Source organism: Sphaerodactylus townsendi, linkage group LG14 (genome assembly GCF_021028975.2).
Source record: "Sphaerodactylus townsendi isolate TG3544 linkage group LG14, MPM_Stown_v2.3, whole genome shotgun sequence".
Classification (NCBI taxonomy): domain Eukaryota; kingdom Metazoa; phylum Chordata; class Lepidosauria; order Squamata; family Sphaerodactylidae; genus Sphaerodactylus; species Sphaerodactylus townsendi.
This window is the reverse complement of record NC_059438.1, coordinates 10295119-10313931: the sequence shown is the minus strand read 5'-3', so window position 1 is coordinate 10313931 and position 18813 is coordinate 10295119. Positions and strand designations below refer to the sequence as shown.

The following is an 18813-nucleotide window of genomic DNA, read 5'->3' as shown; positions in this document are numbered from 1 at the left end:
TAAATCCAAATAAATAAATAAATAGTTACATTATATTATATAGATGTTATACTATATTGCACAAATGTTATGTTATATATTATGCAGATGTTATATTATTATCGATAGCATGTTATCTTATGTAATATGATATGGCTATAAATAAGATGATAGGCATTGCACGACTGCCCTTTGCAACCCTCGGCCGCCTCTCCCACGCTCCTTTCCCCCTTGGCCCAGCAACTCTGCAATGACCCTCGGCCACCTCCCCAACCCCACAAAGACTAGCAGCTGGGAGAGGCGCGCCCGCTTCCCGTTGCCAGGAGCAACCAGGCTCCGCCCTCCCCATCCATTCTCTCACATAAATGGCTGGCGAGCCCAGCTGTGATCATATGACCGAGCGAAGCCAGCGAGACAAGATGGCTGCGTCCGAAGGGTAAGCTGGGGCGGGAGGCAGGCGCTGTCCCAGGGAGCGGACAGGCGCTCGCTGTTTCTCTTCCCTGCTTGTGGCGCGTCTCCTTTGCGCACGGGCACTGGGGATCCTTTCCTGCGTGTTCAGAACTTAGGTGCAGAAGCACCGTGGCTCCGGTGCACGTGAATGCCGATGCACACGTATGGACCCAACATGCTGCTCTTCCAGTAAACGCTGCGGGGCGGTGATTTGCATGCAGAAGGTTCCTTGGCTGACCACTAATCTTTCAGGGTTAGCTGAGAAGGTGGGGTGGGGTATGAGATCGTTTCGTGCCTGTGAGAGCCAAAGCTGGTGTGTTGTGGTCTATTCTCGTCAGTGGAATAAATGCTGACCATTTGCTTTACATGCAAAGACCACCTCCTTTGAGTCTCTGGCACAACTAAAAGGATCAGTCAATGAGTGATGTGAAGATCCTCTTCCCAAGACCCCAAAGAGCTGCTACACGTTGTAGCCGATGGCCTGGTCCAGTATAAGGCAACTTTATGTGAACCTTACAATTAACATTTTAAATAGCCAGAACTCAAGGTGTCCGGCTGTGGGATTCTAGTAAGCTTTGATCAGTTTCCTCCTTTAAACAAACCTCAGATACTGCTGTGAGCAGCGTACTGACACACTCAGCATTAGAAGGTAGTGAAGCAGTATTTAACAAGGGTGCACCCCAGTGTAACGACTGGTGATATGAGAACAGAGTGGTGGTTTAGACATAATTTTCTTTTTTGGTATCTCCTCCCCTGGCTGAATGGAAGAAGTGTTTCAATTTATATCCCCCTTTCACTACTATAAGGAGACTCAAAGGGGCTTACAAACTCCTTTCCGTTCATCTCCCTAAAACAGACACCTTGTGAGGCAAGTGGGGCTGAGAGAGTTCCAGGAGAACTGTGACTAGCCCAAGGTCACCCAGCAGGAATGTTGGAGTGCGGAAATACACCTGGTTCACCAGATAAGCCTTTGCCACTCAGGTGGAGGAGTGGAGAATCAAACCCAGTTCTCCAGATTAGAGTCCACCTTCTCTTAACCACTACACCACGCTGAGTCTCTAGGTGAGCTAGGATGTGATGTTATGACTCCAGATTCTGGTCCAATTCTCTACGGTAAACTTCTACACCACACTGGAACTCAACAGTAAGAAGCACATAAAATGGTCTTGCAAGCAAAACTGACCTGTCTAAAAACTCTCCTGAAGACAAGATCCTTTGCAACGCACCAACAGCAGTGGAATAAAGCACTGTTTTCCCTGGTTTGTGTGTGAAATGTGATCTTAATTGCATCAGCTGTTCCTGTAGCATCTTTGGGGGAGACATTTGGGGGGACTTTTGAAAAAGTTGTTACGCATGCACGCTTGCTCGGAGTTGTCATGTTACAACTCTCTCTCTACCAAGGTCTCTTGACAGTATGATTAAACAGGGTGTGTCTTGATCAGAGTGTCTGGGTGGATACTATATGCCCCAGCATCATTTTCATTCTATCCTTCCTGTCACTTCTTGCCAGTTTTTGTAAACTTGGTTTGAGTGACAGCTTCTCTTAAGGTTTAAACAGACTTCTGGGCTTCTGAAGCAAAGTGTGTCAGTTTCCTGCAAAGTATGTCAGTTTCCTGCTTCCCAACTGAAGCCCTGTTGTTAGAGGGTGACAGCAGAGGTAGTAGATTAGGTGAGCAGCCTGCAGTGATCCTGGGTGTAGCACATTATGCAACTGTCCTGATGTTCACTTGTAAAGCACTGATGGGGAAGTGTTCTGTACTGCTGTGGAGTAAGCCTTTCAGAGTTAAGGGACCGATCTGGTTCTTCTATTCTGGCAGGCATAACTTTCTTAAGTTTGTCACTCCTGTTTTTCTTGTTGTATCTAACTTTTCCCTGTGTATATCCAAGATCTTTCCCATCTGATAAATCAAACCCTTTGGAATCTCCATAATGAAACTGTGACTGGCTACCATCTTGATTTGGGGGAGAAAGGGAAAGAGACATATCAGCATAATAAATTTCATCCGTTATCATTGGTCTGGCTTCTTTTATTACCTTTTTGTCTTGCAGTGGCATCTTTCTTCCCTTCCCCTTGTTTTGGCTCCACCAAAGTATGTGGCAGTGTTTGTGTGCGCTGTCAAGTCAACCACTGACTTATGGTGACCCCTTAGGCAGTGTGGTGGGATTCAAATCATTTAACAACCAGTTCCAGTGGTTGGATTCAAATCATTTAACAAGTGATTGTTTACAAGCACCATTTTAACAACCGGTTCTGCCAAAGTGGTGCGAACCTTCTGAATCCTACCACTGCCCTTAGGATTTTTGTGGCAAGAGAGGTTCAGAGGTGGTTTTCCATTGCCTACCACTGTGTGGGTTGAGAGCGTTCCAGGGGAACTGTGACTAGAGTAACAAGGTTGTAGGTTTTGTTTTATTGTTAATGTTAGAGTTAAGTATTACTGTTAATGTTATGGAATTATGTATTGATAATGTTAATTTTATGTAGTATGTATTGATACATTGGAAAATATATGTTGTGAATGTACTGATATATTACTATTTGGTATTGTTTATATATTGATGTTCTGATATGCTGATGACTATGCCATTATTACTATACTGTTAATATACTGTTTTTGCTGTTAATGTTTTTGATAGTCTAGATCTAGTTTGAATATAGTGCTGCTGTTATTACTATTAGTATATTGTTAGGTTTGTAGTGTTAAGTCACCACCTGAAATTTGACTTTATTTTAGTCTTATGTATGTACTAGACATAATGTTATAATGTATTTTATTTACTTATGTTGTAAGCGGCCCTGAACTCTTCGGGGATAGGGCGTGGTACAAATTAAATTGATGATGATAGTCCACTGCTGTTAATCACTACACCACACTGGCTCTTGTAGGTGATGTGAAAGATCTCTATCTGAGGCCCTGGAGAGCCACTGCCAGTCAGAGTAGACCAGTACTTTTCAACCTTCCTAATGCCGTGACCCTTTGATACAGTTCTTCATGTTGTGGTGACCCCCAACCCTAACATTTATCCATTTTACAGATGGAGAACACTGATGCAGAGAGTCTTAGGCAACCCCTGTGAAAGGGTCTTTTGACCCCCAAAGTGGTCCCGACCCACAGGTTGAGAACCACTGGAGTAGACCATACTGACTTGAATGGTCCAAGGGCCTGATTCGGTGTAAGGCAGCTTCAAGTATTCACTGCTGTCAATTTCTTTGCTCCATCCAAGAACAGGAACCTTTGAGATTCTTTAGCATTTTAGTTAGTTTGCTTGAGGGCCAGTGTGGTGTGCTGGTTAGAGTGTCGGACTAGGACCGTGGTGACGAACCTTTGGCACTCCAGATGTTATGGACTACAATTCCCATCAGCCCCTGCCAGCATGGCCAATTGACCATGCTGGCAGGGGCTGATGGGAATTGTAACATCTGGAGTGCCAAAGGTTCGCCACCACTGGACTAGGATCTGGGAGACCTAGATTTGACTCGCTGCTCTGCCATGGAAGTTCGCTGGGCACCCTTGGGCCACTTGCATTCTTTCAACTTGATCTACTTCACAGGATTGTTGTGAGAATAGAGCAGGGGTCTGCAACCTGCGGCTCTCCAGATGTTCCTGGACTACAATTCCCATCAGCCCCTGCCAGCATGGCCAATTGGGCTGATGGGAATTGTAGTCCAGGAACATCTGGAGAGCCGCAGGTTGCAGACCCCTGGAATAGAGGAATGAAAGAGTGCACTTGGTTTGGAGCCCCTTCAACCCGGGCAGAAGCATAGGGGACCCTTTCAGGCTGCTCCCTCTCCTCGGATATTCTGGATCTGGACTCTCCAAGCTCAGCATGCCATCAAAGTTAAACCACTGGAACTTCAGCTGGGACCAAACAGTGCACTGATCTGTCTGCCCACCACCCTGCATTTCCAAGTACACCAGGGTGGGGAGGTTTTGAATCAGGGCATTAGTGGAGTACATTTGAGAGACCCTCCCCTGGGAAGATGAAGCTTGCTGCAATGTATTCTTGGGCAGAGATACTTCAGTCTGACTTAGATTTGAGTCACTGCTTGGAAAGGCGGGAGGTGAATGGAGGAGGGAAATGAGAAACAATCAAAGCTACACACAGCCTGAAAAAATTGGGCGTCAGCTATCCAAATGTCACTTTGGAAGCAGAGCCGTGGAATTATGTGTCTTCCAAATGTTCAAGTTTCCACGTGAGCAATTGCTTTCTGCTTTAGTGACCTATTTTCATATATTTAATAAACTTCTTAGTTGCCTTTCTATTGCAAACACGTTCTCAAAGTGACTTACAGACATTCCAAGTCCTATTGGAAATGCAATAATCTTTTCCCTCTTTGTGCGGTGAGCTGTCTTTGTGCTGTGGCAAAACTTGGTGCTGAAAGTTTAAAAATCTCCCACTGTTATCTAGGCGAAAGATGTCCTTCCTTATCTGAGTGAGGTCCTTTCTGCTTTTGATTAAGGGGATCTGAGTTTGGGCATGACAGAACTTAGCTTCTTAGTGTGTTGACCTTAATGTTCTTTACTCTTAGAACCAGCTGCAAAATAACAGGACTGCAGAGAGGTCTATGGGATTTCATGCTGTGGGATTTACAAAGCTCTCAGCAAAGAGTATGGGGTGGTGGTGGGGTGAATAGACTTCTGGAAAAACAGTTCCCTGGCCCCTGCTGTGCTTTAGAGATCTCAAGGTATGAACCTTTAGAAGAAGAAATTATCATGCTGTATAGTCCTATTCCTACCTTGGACTTCAGGACAAATATTTCCCTGGTTTAATTCCTTCGCAGGCCCTATAGGGAGGAGAAGATAGATGGTTTGTTGGTGTGGAAGCCACTTAATTGCATAAGAAGGAAAATAAAATACCTCACATGAATATACCAGCAGTTGAGGGGGTCAATCTACTACTGGAGAGCAGCAGTGGTGTAGTGGTTAAGAGCAGGTGCATTCTAATCTGGAGGAACCAGGTTTGGTTCCCCGCTCTGCCGCCTGAGCTGTGGAGGCTTATCTGGGGGATTCAGATTAGCTTGTGCACTCCCACATGCCAGCTGGGTGACCTTGGGCTAGTCACAGTTCTTCGGAGCTCTCTCAGCCCCATCCATGTTTGTTGTGAGGGGGGAAGGGAAAGGAGTATGTAAGGCCCTTTAAGTCTCCTACAGGAGAGAAGGGGGGATATAAATCCAAACTTCTCCTCCTCCTCCTGTAATTCTCATTTATCTTTACAGTAATCCTGTGAGATGGGCCATGTTGCAGATGGCAGAATTCTGGCTGAGAGATCAGCTTGCTTAAGATTGCTGATCGAGTTTGTGACAAAAGGGCCGGGGCTCAGACCTAGAACCCCCCAATCTTTGCATGCAGAAGGTCCCAGACTTGATCTCTGGCATCTCAGTTTAAAAAGTTCAAATAGAAAGAGATGGTGGAGGCTTCTCCTGAAAGCCACTGCCAGTCAAAATAGGCAATACTGCCCTGGGTAGGCTAAGGATCTGAGTTGGGATGCGTCTGCTTTTTGCCCTTCGCCACATCCATCTCTCCCAATGCCCTCTAAACTCCTCTTTTCCTCTTCTGCTTGCTCTGCCAGTGGTCAGGGGAGTTTCTGTTGGAAGAGACAAACCAGGGCGTTACAGGGTGCAGTTTGAGCAGGCAGATGTTTAAACTTGTTTGCTGTGGCCTGCAAAGCAATGCTAAATCATTTTGGAGGAACAGCAAATCCAGAATACTTAATTCAAAGTAAGATTTGGGAATGAAGGCTGAACCTCTTTGGAGTTGCACCATCGCCTTGGTCAGGAACACTGGGTGCTGAAGTGTTGTTCATTGAGATGACTGGGTTTTAAATGGAAATTATTTTAAATTAGGTAATTCACTTTAAAATCCACACGTTTCCTGAAAAAGCATGCTTGCTAGTCAGTTATTGCAATTAACTGCTATTTAAAAGTCTTAAATGAAGCAAATTCATTTTACAAGCATAATCCGGATATGCAGGTGATATGTTTTGCAGAATCCCATGGTTCAAGAGATCTGGATCTTGTTGATTTTCACTCTTTTAAGAGATCTTAGATCAGACGCTGTGTGAAGCCATGGTGGATGCCAACCATGAATTGTGTGATTATTTGGCTGACCGTGGGCCATTCCATTAACAGGGGTTAGGGATTGTCAAAGCAGGATCAGAAACCATGGTGTGAAGCGGGTTTATTAACCTCACTTAAGTCTTAACTGTGATTTCATGTGATGTACAAACATGGATTGTTTGTACACACCTTGGCTAGAGAGCAAAGGCACAAAAGATTTGTGTGTTCATCTGATCATCGTGTGGTCATTAGTTCTGCAAACTAACCATGGTTTAAAATGATAAACCGAGCCTCCATCTGTATTTTACAGTATTTGTTTTATACACTCAGGTTGTATTTTACACCAGATCATTAAAAAAAACACCCTTGCTATAATTTGCAATTTTAAACAGATATGATCCTTGTTCAATTGTACTTTTAAGTGATTGAGTCCATTTATAATCTGCCTTTTGTTCTGAGGCTCAGGGCAGCCTAGGACATAACAATTAACTGCAATAAAACAAGATTGCAGAGCTTGTTTTAACAAGCTGTGGATATCTGTGATTCATACCCAGTCATGAAAAGGGGCAGGGAGATAATCTAGCCTGATTACTGTGTTGTCAGGTGAACTCTGGGAATGCTCTGGAAGGCCATGATGGAGAAAAAATTTTTTCACTGGTTTCAAAGAAGGGGTGCAACCACTGTTAACAATTGGAGTATTTCTTTATTTGGATTTCTTTACTGATCATGATCAAGGAAAGTACCCTGTTTCCCCGAAAATAAGACCTACCCCCAAAATAAGACCTAGCATGACTTTTTGTGATTTTTTGAAGATGTTTGAAATATAAGCCTTACTCCAAAAATAAGCCCTAGTTGCAGCAGCAGCAAGCCTTTATTGGCATAGACAACAGTACAACATAATTAAAAAAACGGATTTAAAAAGCATATACAATACAGGAAATAAATGTTAGGTCGAAGGAAATCTACTGGTGTTTAGAAATTTCCAGGAGAAAGTCTGCCAGTATCATACAGAGAGAAGGATCAGGATTGTCCAACAAGTAGTGTAATCTAATTAAATCGGGGAGATGGGGTAAATGTAAAGGAGTAAGATTCACAAACTTAGATCTGATTTCCTTGAATCTGAGACAGTCTAATAATTGGTGGGCCAGAGATTCAACTGAGCCATCGTTACACGGCCCTAGTTGCAGATTCCCTGGTGCAGCTGATCTGTTCATGCGGGGCGCACAAAGTCCTGGGGGGAAAAAGACATCCCCTGAAAATAAGCCCTAATGGATCTTTTGGAGCAAAAAATTAATATAAGACCCTGTCTTATTTTCAGGGAAACACAGTATCTATTGCTAAGAAAAGTTCAAGATGCTGGCAACTTTATAGGCAAAAATATAAGCCTATGTAGACACTTTGACATCAGGATCTTACAGCATGCATCAGCACACTTTAATTCTACTTGCATCACAATCATTTGCTGTTTCACTAACTCTCATATACAAGATGTTTATACTGACTCATAGATGTTCCAGAATATGTTCTGTTCTTTGGATATTTCATACAGTATGTAGACTTAGCAGCTTTAAGCTGGTTGGTTTGGCAAGAAATTGCCCATTAGCTAACAGTTTTCCATCACCCTTAACTGGATTCTGTTCTTTTTCAGTAAGGAGAGTCACCAGAGGCCCCGGCACACCTTGTTTCAAGGGCCTTCTTGGCAATAGTGTACTACTCTGCCACTTTTGCCCCAGCTTAAAGTCCAGCAAAGATTTTTCCCCCCAAAGTGCATGGGAAGCGATGCTGACTGTGCTCTTCTTCTGAGCTACCTGCTCACAGGAATGGTGGTGGCTGGCAGAGGTGATTTAAGGAAGGACTCTCTTGCTGTTCACACTGGGGGAAAAGGGCTTAAGGAGCCTGTTCGTTTATTTCTTTGATGTCTTTTTATTCGCCCAGTTCCTCTCATCCTAGTCAAGAAGGCTTACAGTGCAAAATAATGTCTGCACAAAAGAAGTCAGGAGTTCTTACACTGTTACACCGAGTTGCCTCTATCATCTGAGGTTAGGCAAGTTACAACCTGAGAAAGGGCCTCTGGGTTGTGCAGCCCAAGTCTGGAACTCCCTCCCCAGGAAAACTTGTCTGTCTCCCTCTATCGTTGTCTTCCACCAGTGAGACCCTTTCCGCACACGCAAAATAATGCACTTTCAAAACACTTTCACAGTTGTTTGCATGTGGGTTTTGCTATTCCGCACAGTAAAATCCATCTGCAAAATGCATTGAAAGTGGATTGAATGTGCATTGTTCTGCATGTGCGGAAGGGGCCTGAGTGAAGACTTTTTAGTTTCATTTGGTGTCCCCTCTCATCAACCCTGTTTGTGTGTTAGGTATTAACCTGTTTTATTTAATTGTTTTAAAATATCTTCTATGTATTTATTTGTATTTTAATGTTGTGAGTGCCACCTTGGGGATCCTAAATTGGTTGGAAAAGTGGCATACAGATGTTTTAAATAAAGCAGCTATTTATAATTAGTTAACTACAAGAATATAATCGATGTCACTTGTTCAACACGAAGTGTCTCTATGTTATACTGGTAAATTCAATTGTCATCTATATGCTATGCTTGTCAATTTTGTTACTGTTCGCTGATCATGTTAGTATGTCAGTTTGCATGATAATTATATAATGTTAATCATTTACTCACTACTCTATTTGTTTATGGTTTAATGTTGTGTTAAAGATAAAAGCAATAAAAACTTTTATATAAATTTTTTTTTGCAAATAAAGCAGCCGTTCTGCCCTGAGTCATGGTCTCACCCTCAAAAAAGCAAAAAGTGAAAAGTAAAAACAAGCAGATTCGAGTACTAACTTAGGTGATTATTTTGGTCTGTGTCTTGCGTTGTGTTGCTACTTTGCTGAAATATAGCCTTTTTTTTTTAAAGAAGCAAAAACAAACCATGACCTGAAGCTGTTGCATATCTAAGCAGTTTGATCTTTAGCTTCACAAAATTGTATCAAAGTTCTATAGATTATTCGTTCCTTTGTGCTCCGGTTTGGACTTCTGACGCTGAAGTCGCACTGAAGTTTGCTCTCTGCAGCTATAAAAGCAAAGGTTAGCTTTCAGGCTTGCAGCTTTCCAGGAAAGCCGTATAATAATTAATACATGAGGGAACATCTTGCTGAGCGTGCTCAGGTTAATGCGAGTTGATATATATATATATATATTTCTTTGTCTTAGTAACGGTTGAGCATAGCAACAGTGCGCAGCCGACAGCATCGCCAGTGTAGCTGGGCTTTTGATTGGATGCGTGATGGTCTTAAGACCACGCTCTGAAAAGTTCTACCGAATTAGTCAAAAGTGAGACAGTTGGGTGGCTCCTACAGATGGGGTTGTGTAGAGCCACTGTTGGTCCATGAGCAGGTTCCATCTTCCCTCCCTCCTTACAGAGGTGTATCTAGGGAAAATGTAGCCTGATGCAAAATCTGAGCCCCCCCACCCCTCCCAAATGGGTGGCAGCCCTCCCCCACCACAACCAAACAAAGTCTTTTTGCACCAGGTCATCTCAAAATCCATCACATTATGAACCGGGGGGGGGGGGGATGGAAAAGGGGTGACTAAATGGCCGCAGCCCAGGGACATTTGACCCCATATGACCCCTTGAGTGATACGCCCTTGCCTCCATATGACCCCGAACCAAACCAAATATAAAAAACTCTTGGCTGGATGTTGCTTGATAAAGGGATTCGCATGTCCATATCTCGGTCCCTTTGTGATGGCCAAAAACTCATCAGAAGATAAGACTAGGATTCTCAATATTGGCTACCAGCTTCATCATGGGAATTCCAGGGCCAAAAATCAAAGGTGTCAGAATAGCGTGGCCCATTTGATCTCCTGACAGCCCTCCCCCAATGCTGTTTGCAATAGAAGTGAAGCTTGTATAGCGGTTGAAGTGTCGGCTAGGATCTGGGAAACACAAGTTCTAACCCCCACTCTGCCATGGGAGCTTGCTGGAGGCCACAATCTGAACCGCAAAACCATTTAAAAATTGCATTCCATGGACACAGCATGAGGGGCCCCCTCTCCACAGGCAGCCCTGGCTGCTGTTTGGGCCCTTTTCGAAGTGGATGAACAGTGAAAACTGGTCAGAGCATGTTGATCTCAGAGGAATGTTTCCTGGTTTTCAATTTAGCTTTGCTGCTGCTCGGTCAAGCAGCTGCCTTGGTAAATCTGCATAGTTTCGCATTCTTTTGGCCGCTTGCAGAAGCGGAACAAATCATGCAAAGCTGTTTTAAAAATAGACGAATAATTTATGCAAAATAAGTGGTTCTATTTATTTATTCATTTAGGTCAGCGGTGCGGGGCCCACCAACACCTTTTCTGGCACTCACCAGGTGTTTTTAGGAAATGGGTGGGGCCTGAAGGCTGGTTTCCACTGCTCCTTCTCTGGGGTCATTCAGTTCTTTTCTCTGGTCCCTTTTCTGAAGCTGGGCCCGGGCTAGGGAACCACTGCTGTCCCCAGCACATCCCATCTCCCTCAGTCTCACAAAAGCAGAGGGATTTTGGGAAGACGGGCATGATCCTTGTGGGGTTGTTCTGAGAGTGCTCAATCAAAGGGATTTGTGGAGCATGAGACATGATGCCACGTTGTCCCTGGGAAACATCTCCCCCCGCCTTTCTTTGAAGTCTCCCATCTGATGAGGGTGTTCGGTGAACTCAAACTCTTGAGTCTTATTTTCTTTCTTTTGTCTTCACTTCTCGTAGCCTGCCTTTCTCACTGAGACTCAAGGCTTACATAGCCTAACATAGGCCCCTTCTGCACATGCAGAATAATGCAGAATTTGCTCCCAATCGACTTTTGATGGACTTTGGAGGTGTGTGGAATAGCAAAATCCACTTGCAAACAGTTGTGAAAGTGGATTGAAAGTGCCTTATTCTGCATGCGCGGAAGGGGGCCGTAGTCTCTGGCTGGTTCAGTAGCTCTGCCCATGTCTGGACCCAAAAGACCTGGCTACAGTTGTCCAAGCTCTGGTAACCTCCAAGTCAGACTACTGTAACGTGCTCTATGTGGGGCTATCCTTGAAGACAGCCTGGAAGCTGGAATTGATGCAGCAGGGTGTAGCTCCGCTGCTGACTCCCCAGGTCATGCACGTGTAACTCCAGGACCAAAGGATCTGCACTGGCTCCCGGTTCGCTACTGGGTTCAATTTAAGGTGTTGGTTATGGCCTATGAAGCCCCAAGTGGCCTGGGACCAGATGACCTGCAGAAGTACCTGCCATATAGACCGGCCCAGGTGCTGAGTTTACAGTGAGGGAAGGGGGGTTTGCTGATGATCCCTTCTTCCTCTGAGGTGAGGGGGCTGCGTGGAGGGCCCCCACTGTATGGAATGCCATCCCATTAGAGATCCAACAAGTGCCAACATTATACATCTTTCATTGCTTGATTAAGTCTTCCATTTTCACCTGGGCATTTTACTGATTTATAAGAACATAAGAACAAGCCAGCTGGATCAGACCAAAGTCCATCTAGTCCAGCTCTCTGCTACTCGCAGTGGCCCACCAGGTGCCTTTGGGAGCTCACATGCAGGATGTGAAAGCAATGGCCTTCTGCGGCTGTTGCTCCCGAGCACCTGGACTGTTAAGGCATTTATGCATTTTACCCTCAGAATGCTATCTTTTTGGAACTTGCCCTCCTCGGGGGGTGGGGGGGTTGGTGTATTGGTTCGGATTGTTCTTAGGTATGTTTTTAGGAAATATTTTATATGTTTATGTTGATTTTTTATGTAACGTTGAGATGTATTTGAAGGATGGGTAGAAATTTGAAGGATTGTGTTTGTGAAGGATGGGTGGAAATTTTCTAAATAAATAAATAGTGTAAGTGGATGAACCATATAATGAGTAATATCAATGGGGCTGGGATTGTAGAAATCTGAACAGAGCATAAGTATTAAACATAACAGGTTAAACCACCAGTAAATGGTATTGCAGAAGTAGAAATACAGTGTACTGAGAACAAAGTAATGCATAGAGCCACAAGGTAAGGCATACTACCCAGTAATTGGACATTGGTGAATTCCACAGGGCCTGTAAAACCGTACTGTTCCACCGGGCCTTTGGGGAGGCTGGCAGTGGATTGGAGTCTCTCCCCCGGATGCCCTGTGCTGTGTGCCATGACGTTTGGTACACTTGATATAACATCTTTTCAGCATCGCCTGTCCCCTCCTGGCCTTAGGACCGGGCGCCACCATCTTGCACCATCTTGTTCTATTTTATATTATGTTTTATTCAAAATGGACTGCTGCTATGTATAGAGTTTGTTTGAGTTTTAATTTATATATATTATTGTATTTTGTGTTCTGCTGTACACTGCCCAGAGCCCTCCGGGGGTGGGCGGTTCCTAAATCCAATAATAAACAAAAATAAAAATAAATGATAAGATCCACAAACCCATTCCCTTCTTTGAAACATCTCTTGAACTGGTCCCCTGTAATACAGCTCTTTATAAAATTTTGCTCCTAAACAATTCCTTTTTCTGAAGTTTGCACCGTATCTGTTGAATATTGGTGTCTCCTCATCTGTGTGGCCTTTTACTCTCCTCTCTCCAACCCCCCCCCCCCCCCGCCCCTTGCATTTGCTCTCAACAGCCCGTTCACAAGTTGAGGAAGATGTCAAGTTTGTAAGTTACGTGGTTGTTCAGAAAATGTTATTTTGAATGGGAATAGTAATTTGTCTCTCTCCCCTTCCTGCCACTTTTCTAGAACCTTCTTTTGGCTGGGGAACGAAACCTTGAAAGTTCCGCTTGCGCTTTTTGCCCTGAACAGAACCCGTCTGTGCAATCGGCTGAGAGCCAAGAGCGACGTGCCCCAGAAGTCCATTGTCCTTCTGCAGGGCGGAGCACAGACCAATAGATACTGTACTGATACTGGTGTCCTCTTCCGCCAGGTAAGCTTAAGAGATAACAGCCACCCTGCTTATTTTTTCAGTAGGTCTTTTGATAGGGAAGAGTCAACAGTTGGTTCAGATGTCGCTGGCTGGCTTATTCCCCCGCCCGCCCCCCCCCCCCCGGTTCTGTGATCCAGAAAGCATTAAACAAAGTGCGTGCGCACGTTTCGTAAAGCCGACAGCCGTGGCGGCATGCTGATTCTTTTTATGGGTTATCTAATGCTTTCTAAAACTGTAGTTGCAGCAGAATCAAACCGTAAAGCTTCCAGCCGTGTCGGCGTTGAGCGTTGGCCTTCGTCAACTTATATGGTGGCAATTCAAGTCACATTTCATATGTTTTATAGCACATGCCAGAATTCTGCCCTCATGCAAAGAGCAACTGATCTGCTTTGTAAGTCTCCGGGAGGGGTCCTCTGTTGTGCAGACAGCTTTCTGTGTGCTGCTCAGTAACGGCACGGATCCATAGGCGGCTGCCAGTACAACATGCTGGAGAAAAATATTAGCGTGCTCGAGATGCTGAGTTGCGCTACAGAGCAGAACTTCCCACCTCACCCTGAATTTGGTAAAATATATATTCTGTGCCTTGGAATGAACACGTTTCCCGTGATTTATACTATTAATAAAAAAAGGAATGATTCTTCAGGTAGTGAGAATGTCCAAAATGCTTCACGTACGCTATCTCAATTCTTGTGACTAAGGTTGGGCAAGTTTTAAGGACTCCCAAAGGGGGTACCCCCATCCCCCATTGTTTCCAATGGGAGCTGGGGGCTACACCTGTGAGAGTCCATAACTTTAGACCCTCTGAACCAAACTTCACCAAACCTGGCTGGAATCATCAGGAGAGTCTCCTGAAGATACCCTGAAATTTTGATGCTTCTAGCCTCAAAACTTCCCCCCTGCAGGCCAAAAACTGAAAAAACACTAAAAAATACAAAAAACACAAAGGGGGGGGGGCGGCGGAGGCAGCAAAACTCAGGTTTTGCACCGGGCTCCATTTTCCCTAGCTACGCCTCTGCATACACCTAATTTGCTGGATGATTTCTCTTGGCCTCCTGGTTTCCCCCTTCCTGCAGAAACAGATAAGCTCAGGGAATGTGGGAAAATCCTTTTCTCAAATATGTTCCAGTTTCTCACAGAAAAATAACAAGTCTGCTCCCAGTCTATAGCATGGATCTCTTTGAATTCATGGCAACCCCTTTTAAAAACTGTTATAAGAGGTCCCATGATAAGAACATTCTCAAACGTCTGTTTCATTTGTTCTTTGCAACACGGTGAGGGCAGTTTGAAGAGCAAGAGATGAAACTCTTTTTTTACATCTTAGAAGCAGTGGTGAGGTTTGAATTTCATTGATTCTCTGGGCCATATTCTCGGCTGGATGTGCTCAAGGTGGTGTCTGTTTCTACTGTGGTAGAAACAGGTGGATAAAGATTAAAAAATGGGCAAAAATTATCCAACTTAGCGGCACACATGACTTAAAATATTTTCTTTTGAATGTGCAACAGGCATGCCTATTGGATGGAGCATTGGGCTACGATCCTGGCAGATCTGCGGCCTTTTCTGATTAAAGAGGCAAACTACATTAAAGGCAAACTACATTAAATTCCAAAATAAGAGATGAATGAGGAGCCAGCATGAGGGAGCGAAACTGAAAATACACAATGATCTATTTCTTACCCACTCGAATGTCTCCTGTGAAATCAGAAAATCACACAACTCATCACGCAAGCTTTTGCCCTGGAGTTAATAAAATGTGTACCATCACCTATTTACCTGAGACTTTAGAATTTCAGACATATTAACTCTTGGCAAAATCCTAGACTGCTCTCCAGTGCCTGGCTTCCATGGAGGCCCAACATAGAGAGTGGTCTGACTGGAATCTGGGAGACCCAGTTTCAGTGACTAAGAGAGGGGAAACAGCACCCAGATCATGAACTGCCTGTGCACCCCCTCCCGCCCCACCCCTGAAACACCCCGAAATGCACCCGCCCCTGCCCTGACACGTGACTGCAATGGCAGTGACCAGGGCGAGCCGCCCCAGATGTCCCCGTTGCTTCCATGGAGGCCCAATGTAGTGAGTGGTCTGACTGGAATCTGGGAGATCTAGTTTCAGTGACGAAAGGAGGGGAAACTGCACCTGGAGCATGAACTGCCCGTGTGCCCCCTCCCGCCCCACCCCTGAAACACCCTGAATTGCGCCTGGCCTTGCCCCCGACACGTGACTGCAGTGGCGGTGCCTGCAGATGTCCCCATTGTAACTACGCCTCTGCCTAGTTTCAAATCTCTGCTTTTGGTGGATGGCTTCGGGCCAGCCCAAGCAGCTTTACAGAGTTGTAGTGACAGCAAAATTAAGAGCCGGTTAGGTTAAGTTAGTCTCAAAATCATGTTAGCAATGGGTCAGTTTTATACTGTGAAATAAGAAGTTGATATTAAATCCCGATCTGTATGTGCTGCCCTCAAGGGTGCAAGAATCCTCATTTTGCTTAGCTTATGTGAAAGCACAGAAATGCACATGGGCGAATTTGAGGCAGTATCACTTCTGCTAGGACTGGGCAGCATGGATTCTCTGGTTGTCTTGTTGGTTGGAGTATTGCATAAAGGGCCAGCCAGGTATCCGTGGGTTGCCACTGGTGATCAGTCTTTTGCCAATGGATCACATTTCATTTAACAAATTGATAAATGCCCCCAAACCATTCTGTAGGATCAGGCTTTGTAAAACATTCCATTCAGATACTTGGAAAGAAGAAGAAGAGTTTGGATTTATATCCCCCCCTTTCTCTCCTGTAGGAGACTCATACAGGCTTACAAACTCCTTTCCCTTCCCCCTCACAACAAACACCCTGTGAGGTAGGTGGGGCTGAGAGAGCTCCATAGAGCTGTGACTAGCCCAAGGTCACCCAGCTGGCGTGTGTGGGAGTGCACAGGCTAATCTGAATTCCCCAGATAAGCCTCCACAGCTCAAGCGGCAGAGCGGAGAATCAAACCCGGTTCCTCCAGATTAGAATGCACCTGCTCTTAACCACTACGCCAAGGCTGCTCCAGCTTGTTTGTGTATTCAAGAAGTGGAATAAAAACTGCTGAAGGTTTTGTGTTTTTTTGGTTTTGCTAAACCTGGTGGATTGCTTTGCCCCGTTCAGCCAGGTTTGTGGTTGGGCTTGGATCCTTTCCAACATTTGCATGTTCTGTCCAAATGATATTTGGGAAGAGCCAAAAACTGGAGAGATGAAATGCTGTTTTCCTTTTTTATCTAGGAATCGTACTTTCATTGGTCGTTTGGCGTGATCGAGGCAGACTGCTTTGGAGCAATTGAGGTTGACACTGGAAATGCCATCCTCTTCATCCCGAGGCTCCCGGAAAGCTATGCTGTTTGGATGGGGGAGTAAGTAGACTTCTCGCTTTTCTGAATTCATCTCTGAGCTTTCTTTTTGTACTCTGTAAACTTAGTCTGCCTAGTAAGCATTGTGATATGATGTCACCCCATTGGTCAGCAATGATGTGGTGCTTGCGCAGGGCACTACCTTTACCTTCAAGGTAGGTAAAGAACATTAAAAACGATCTTAGTTTGGCATATTCCTGTCTGCCTGTTAGTGAACAGTGACATAAACTGCTTCTGTGACTTAAGAAATAAAACTTTCAAGGTGAGATATGGGGGAGGGAATGGTCAGTATGTTGTAGTGTTTCAAGGGTTAGAGTAAGATTTGGTGGGAGAGGACCAGGGTTTGAATTCTCCAGTCTGACCATCACCCAGGTAATGATGAGAAAAAAATGTGCAGAGGGAGGAGGAGGAGGAGTTTGGATTTATACCCCACCTTTCTTTCCTGTAAGGAGACTCAAGGTGGCTTACACGCTCCTTTCCCTTCCTCTCCCCACAACAGACACCTCGTGAGGAAGGGGGGACTGAGAGAGTTTTGAAGAACTGTGGCTAGCCCAAGGTCACCCAGCAGGAATGTAGGAGTGCGGAAACACATCTGGTTCACCAGATAAGCCTCTGCCATTCAGATGGAGGAGTGGGGAATCAAACCCGGTTCTCTAGATTAGAATCCACCTGCTCTTAACCACTACACCACACTTGTTCTCAATTAAATAGGATGCCGATCAAAATGGGATTTCCTTCTGGGGAATGAGGGCAGGGCAGGCTAGCTCGTACTGTTGTAATGGTGTGGGGACTCTGTACTTATTTGAGTCTTTTCTCCATAGAGGTCTCATGGATGCATGTAAATATAATTCCTTGTGGGAGAAAGTAGTTGTGTGAATTTGGCATTTTTCTGCTAATCTAATCATCATTTTCCCTTTATCCTCTATTCATGAATGTATTGCTATGCATATTGACAGTTGGTTGTGGTAGGTTTTCCGGGCTGTGTGGCCGTGGTCTGGTGGATCTTGTTCCCAATGTTTCGCCTGCATCTGTGGCTGGCATGTTCAGAGGTGTATCACAGAGGGAAGTCTGTTTCACACTGTGTCTAGGGAGAAGGGAAAGATTAGTGGGGTATATTGTCCGTGCTTCTTGTTGTGCGAAAGTGTCGGCTTGCCTGTTTTGAATCTTTTTGTTTCTATTGTCTTCTATAATAAAGTCCTCTGCAGCCTCTCGGGAGCTTTGACCCACACTTGTTCTCTTTGAATGTTTAGACTGTGCCTAACCAGTTGTACAGTTTTGGCCTCTGCATGGTTTTAAGAACCCGGAATCGTTTTGCAATTTAATATTTTACCTTCCTTTCAGATTGGGTGACTTCTAATCAGAACAATTACTCTTCTTCAAGTGCTAATTGTGGAACTAGGAATGGTTGCAGCCATTCCCACATAGTGAGCTACGTCGGGCCATATGGCAGGGGGCTTCCATCTCTGCATGAGGATTCTCATTGAAGAGTTGTGCTGGCTCTTCTCTTCCTTTGCAAAAAAAAATAATATACATATTCTTTTTCTTTTGTTTACCTGGAATATTCTGTTAAAAAAGAAAAGAAAAAGATGAGCCTGAATTTACAAACTCTGGCTTCTGGTTGACTCACACTTGCATCATACAACCTATGAGAGCCAGCGTGGTGTAGTGGTTAAGAGCAGATGGATTCTAATCTGGAAACTGGCCTTGATTCCCCACTCCTCCACCTGAGTGGCAGAGACTTATCTGGTGAACCAGATGTGTTTCCGCACTCCTACATTCCTGCTGGGTGACCTTGAGCTAGTCACAGTTCTCTGGAAACTCTCTCAGCCCCACCAACCTCAGGACCTGGGGAGGGCAAAAGCCAGCCTGCATGGAGGCTGGGGGGCGAGGTTCAGCGGCAGTCGGCCTAGGCGAGCACTACGGCTACTCACCACTGAGCCCTGTCCCCCTGCCTCCCTGCAGACCGGCTCCTGAGCTGGCCTGCAGGGAAGCGGGGGGTGGGGCATGGTGGTGTGCAGCTGGGGCACACGCTTGGTGCC

At 45.0% G+C, this 18813-nt stretch overlaps 1 protein-coding gene across 1 annotated transcript in view; it reads left to right on the top strand.

Moving 5' to 3' along the window:
* The first annotated feature begins 337 nt into the window (after positions 1–337).
* The window catches only part of PEPD (peptidase D), a 189581-nt gene continuing 171105 nt past the window's right edge, over positions 338–18813 (top strand). The window contains exons 1-3 of the mRNA XM_048515733.1: positions 338–415; positions 13218–13401; positions 16650–16777. Coding sequence (XP_048371690.1) covers positions 345–415; positions 13218–13401; positions 16650–16777 — 383 coding nt within the window. The 5' untranslated portion in view covers positions 338–344. The remainder of the gene's footprint in view (positions 416–13217; positions 13402–16649; positions 16778–18813) is intronic.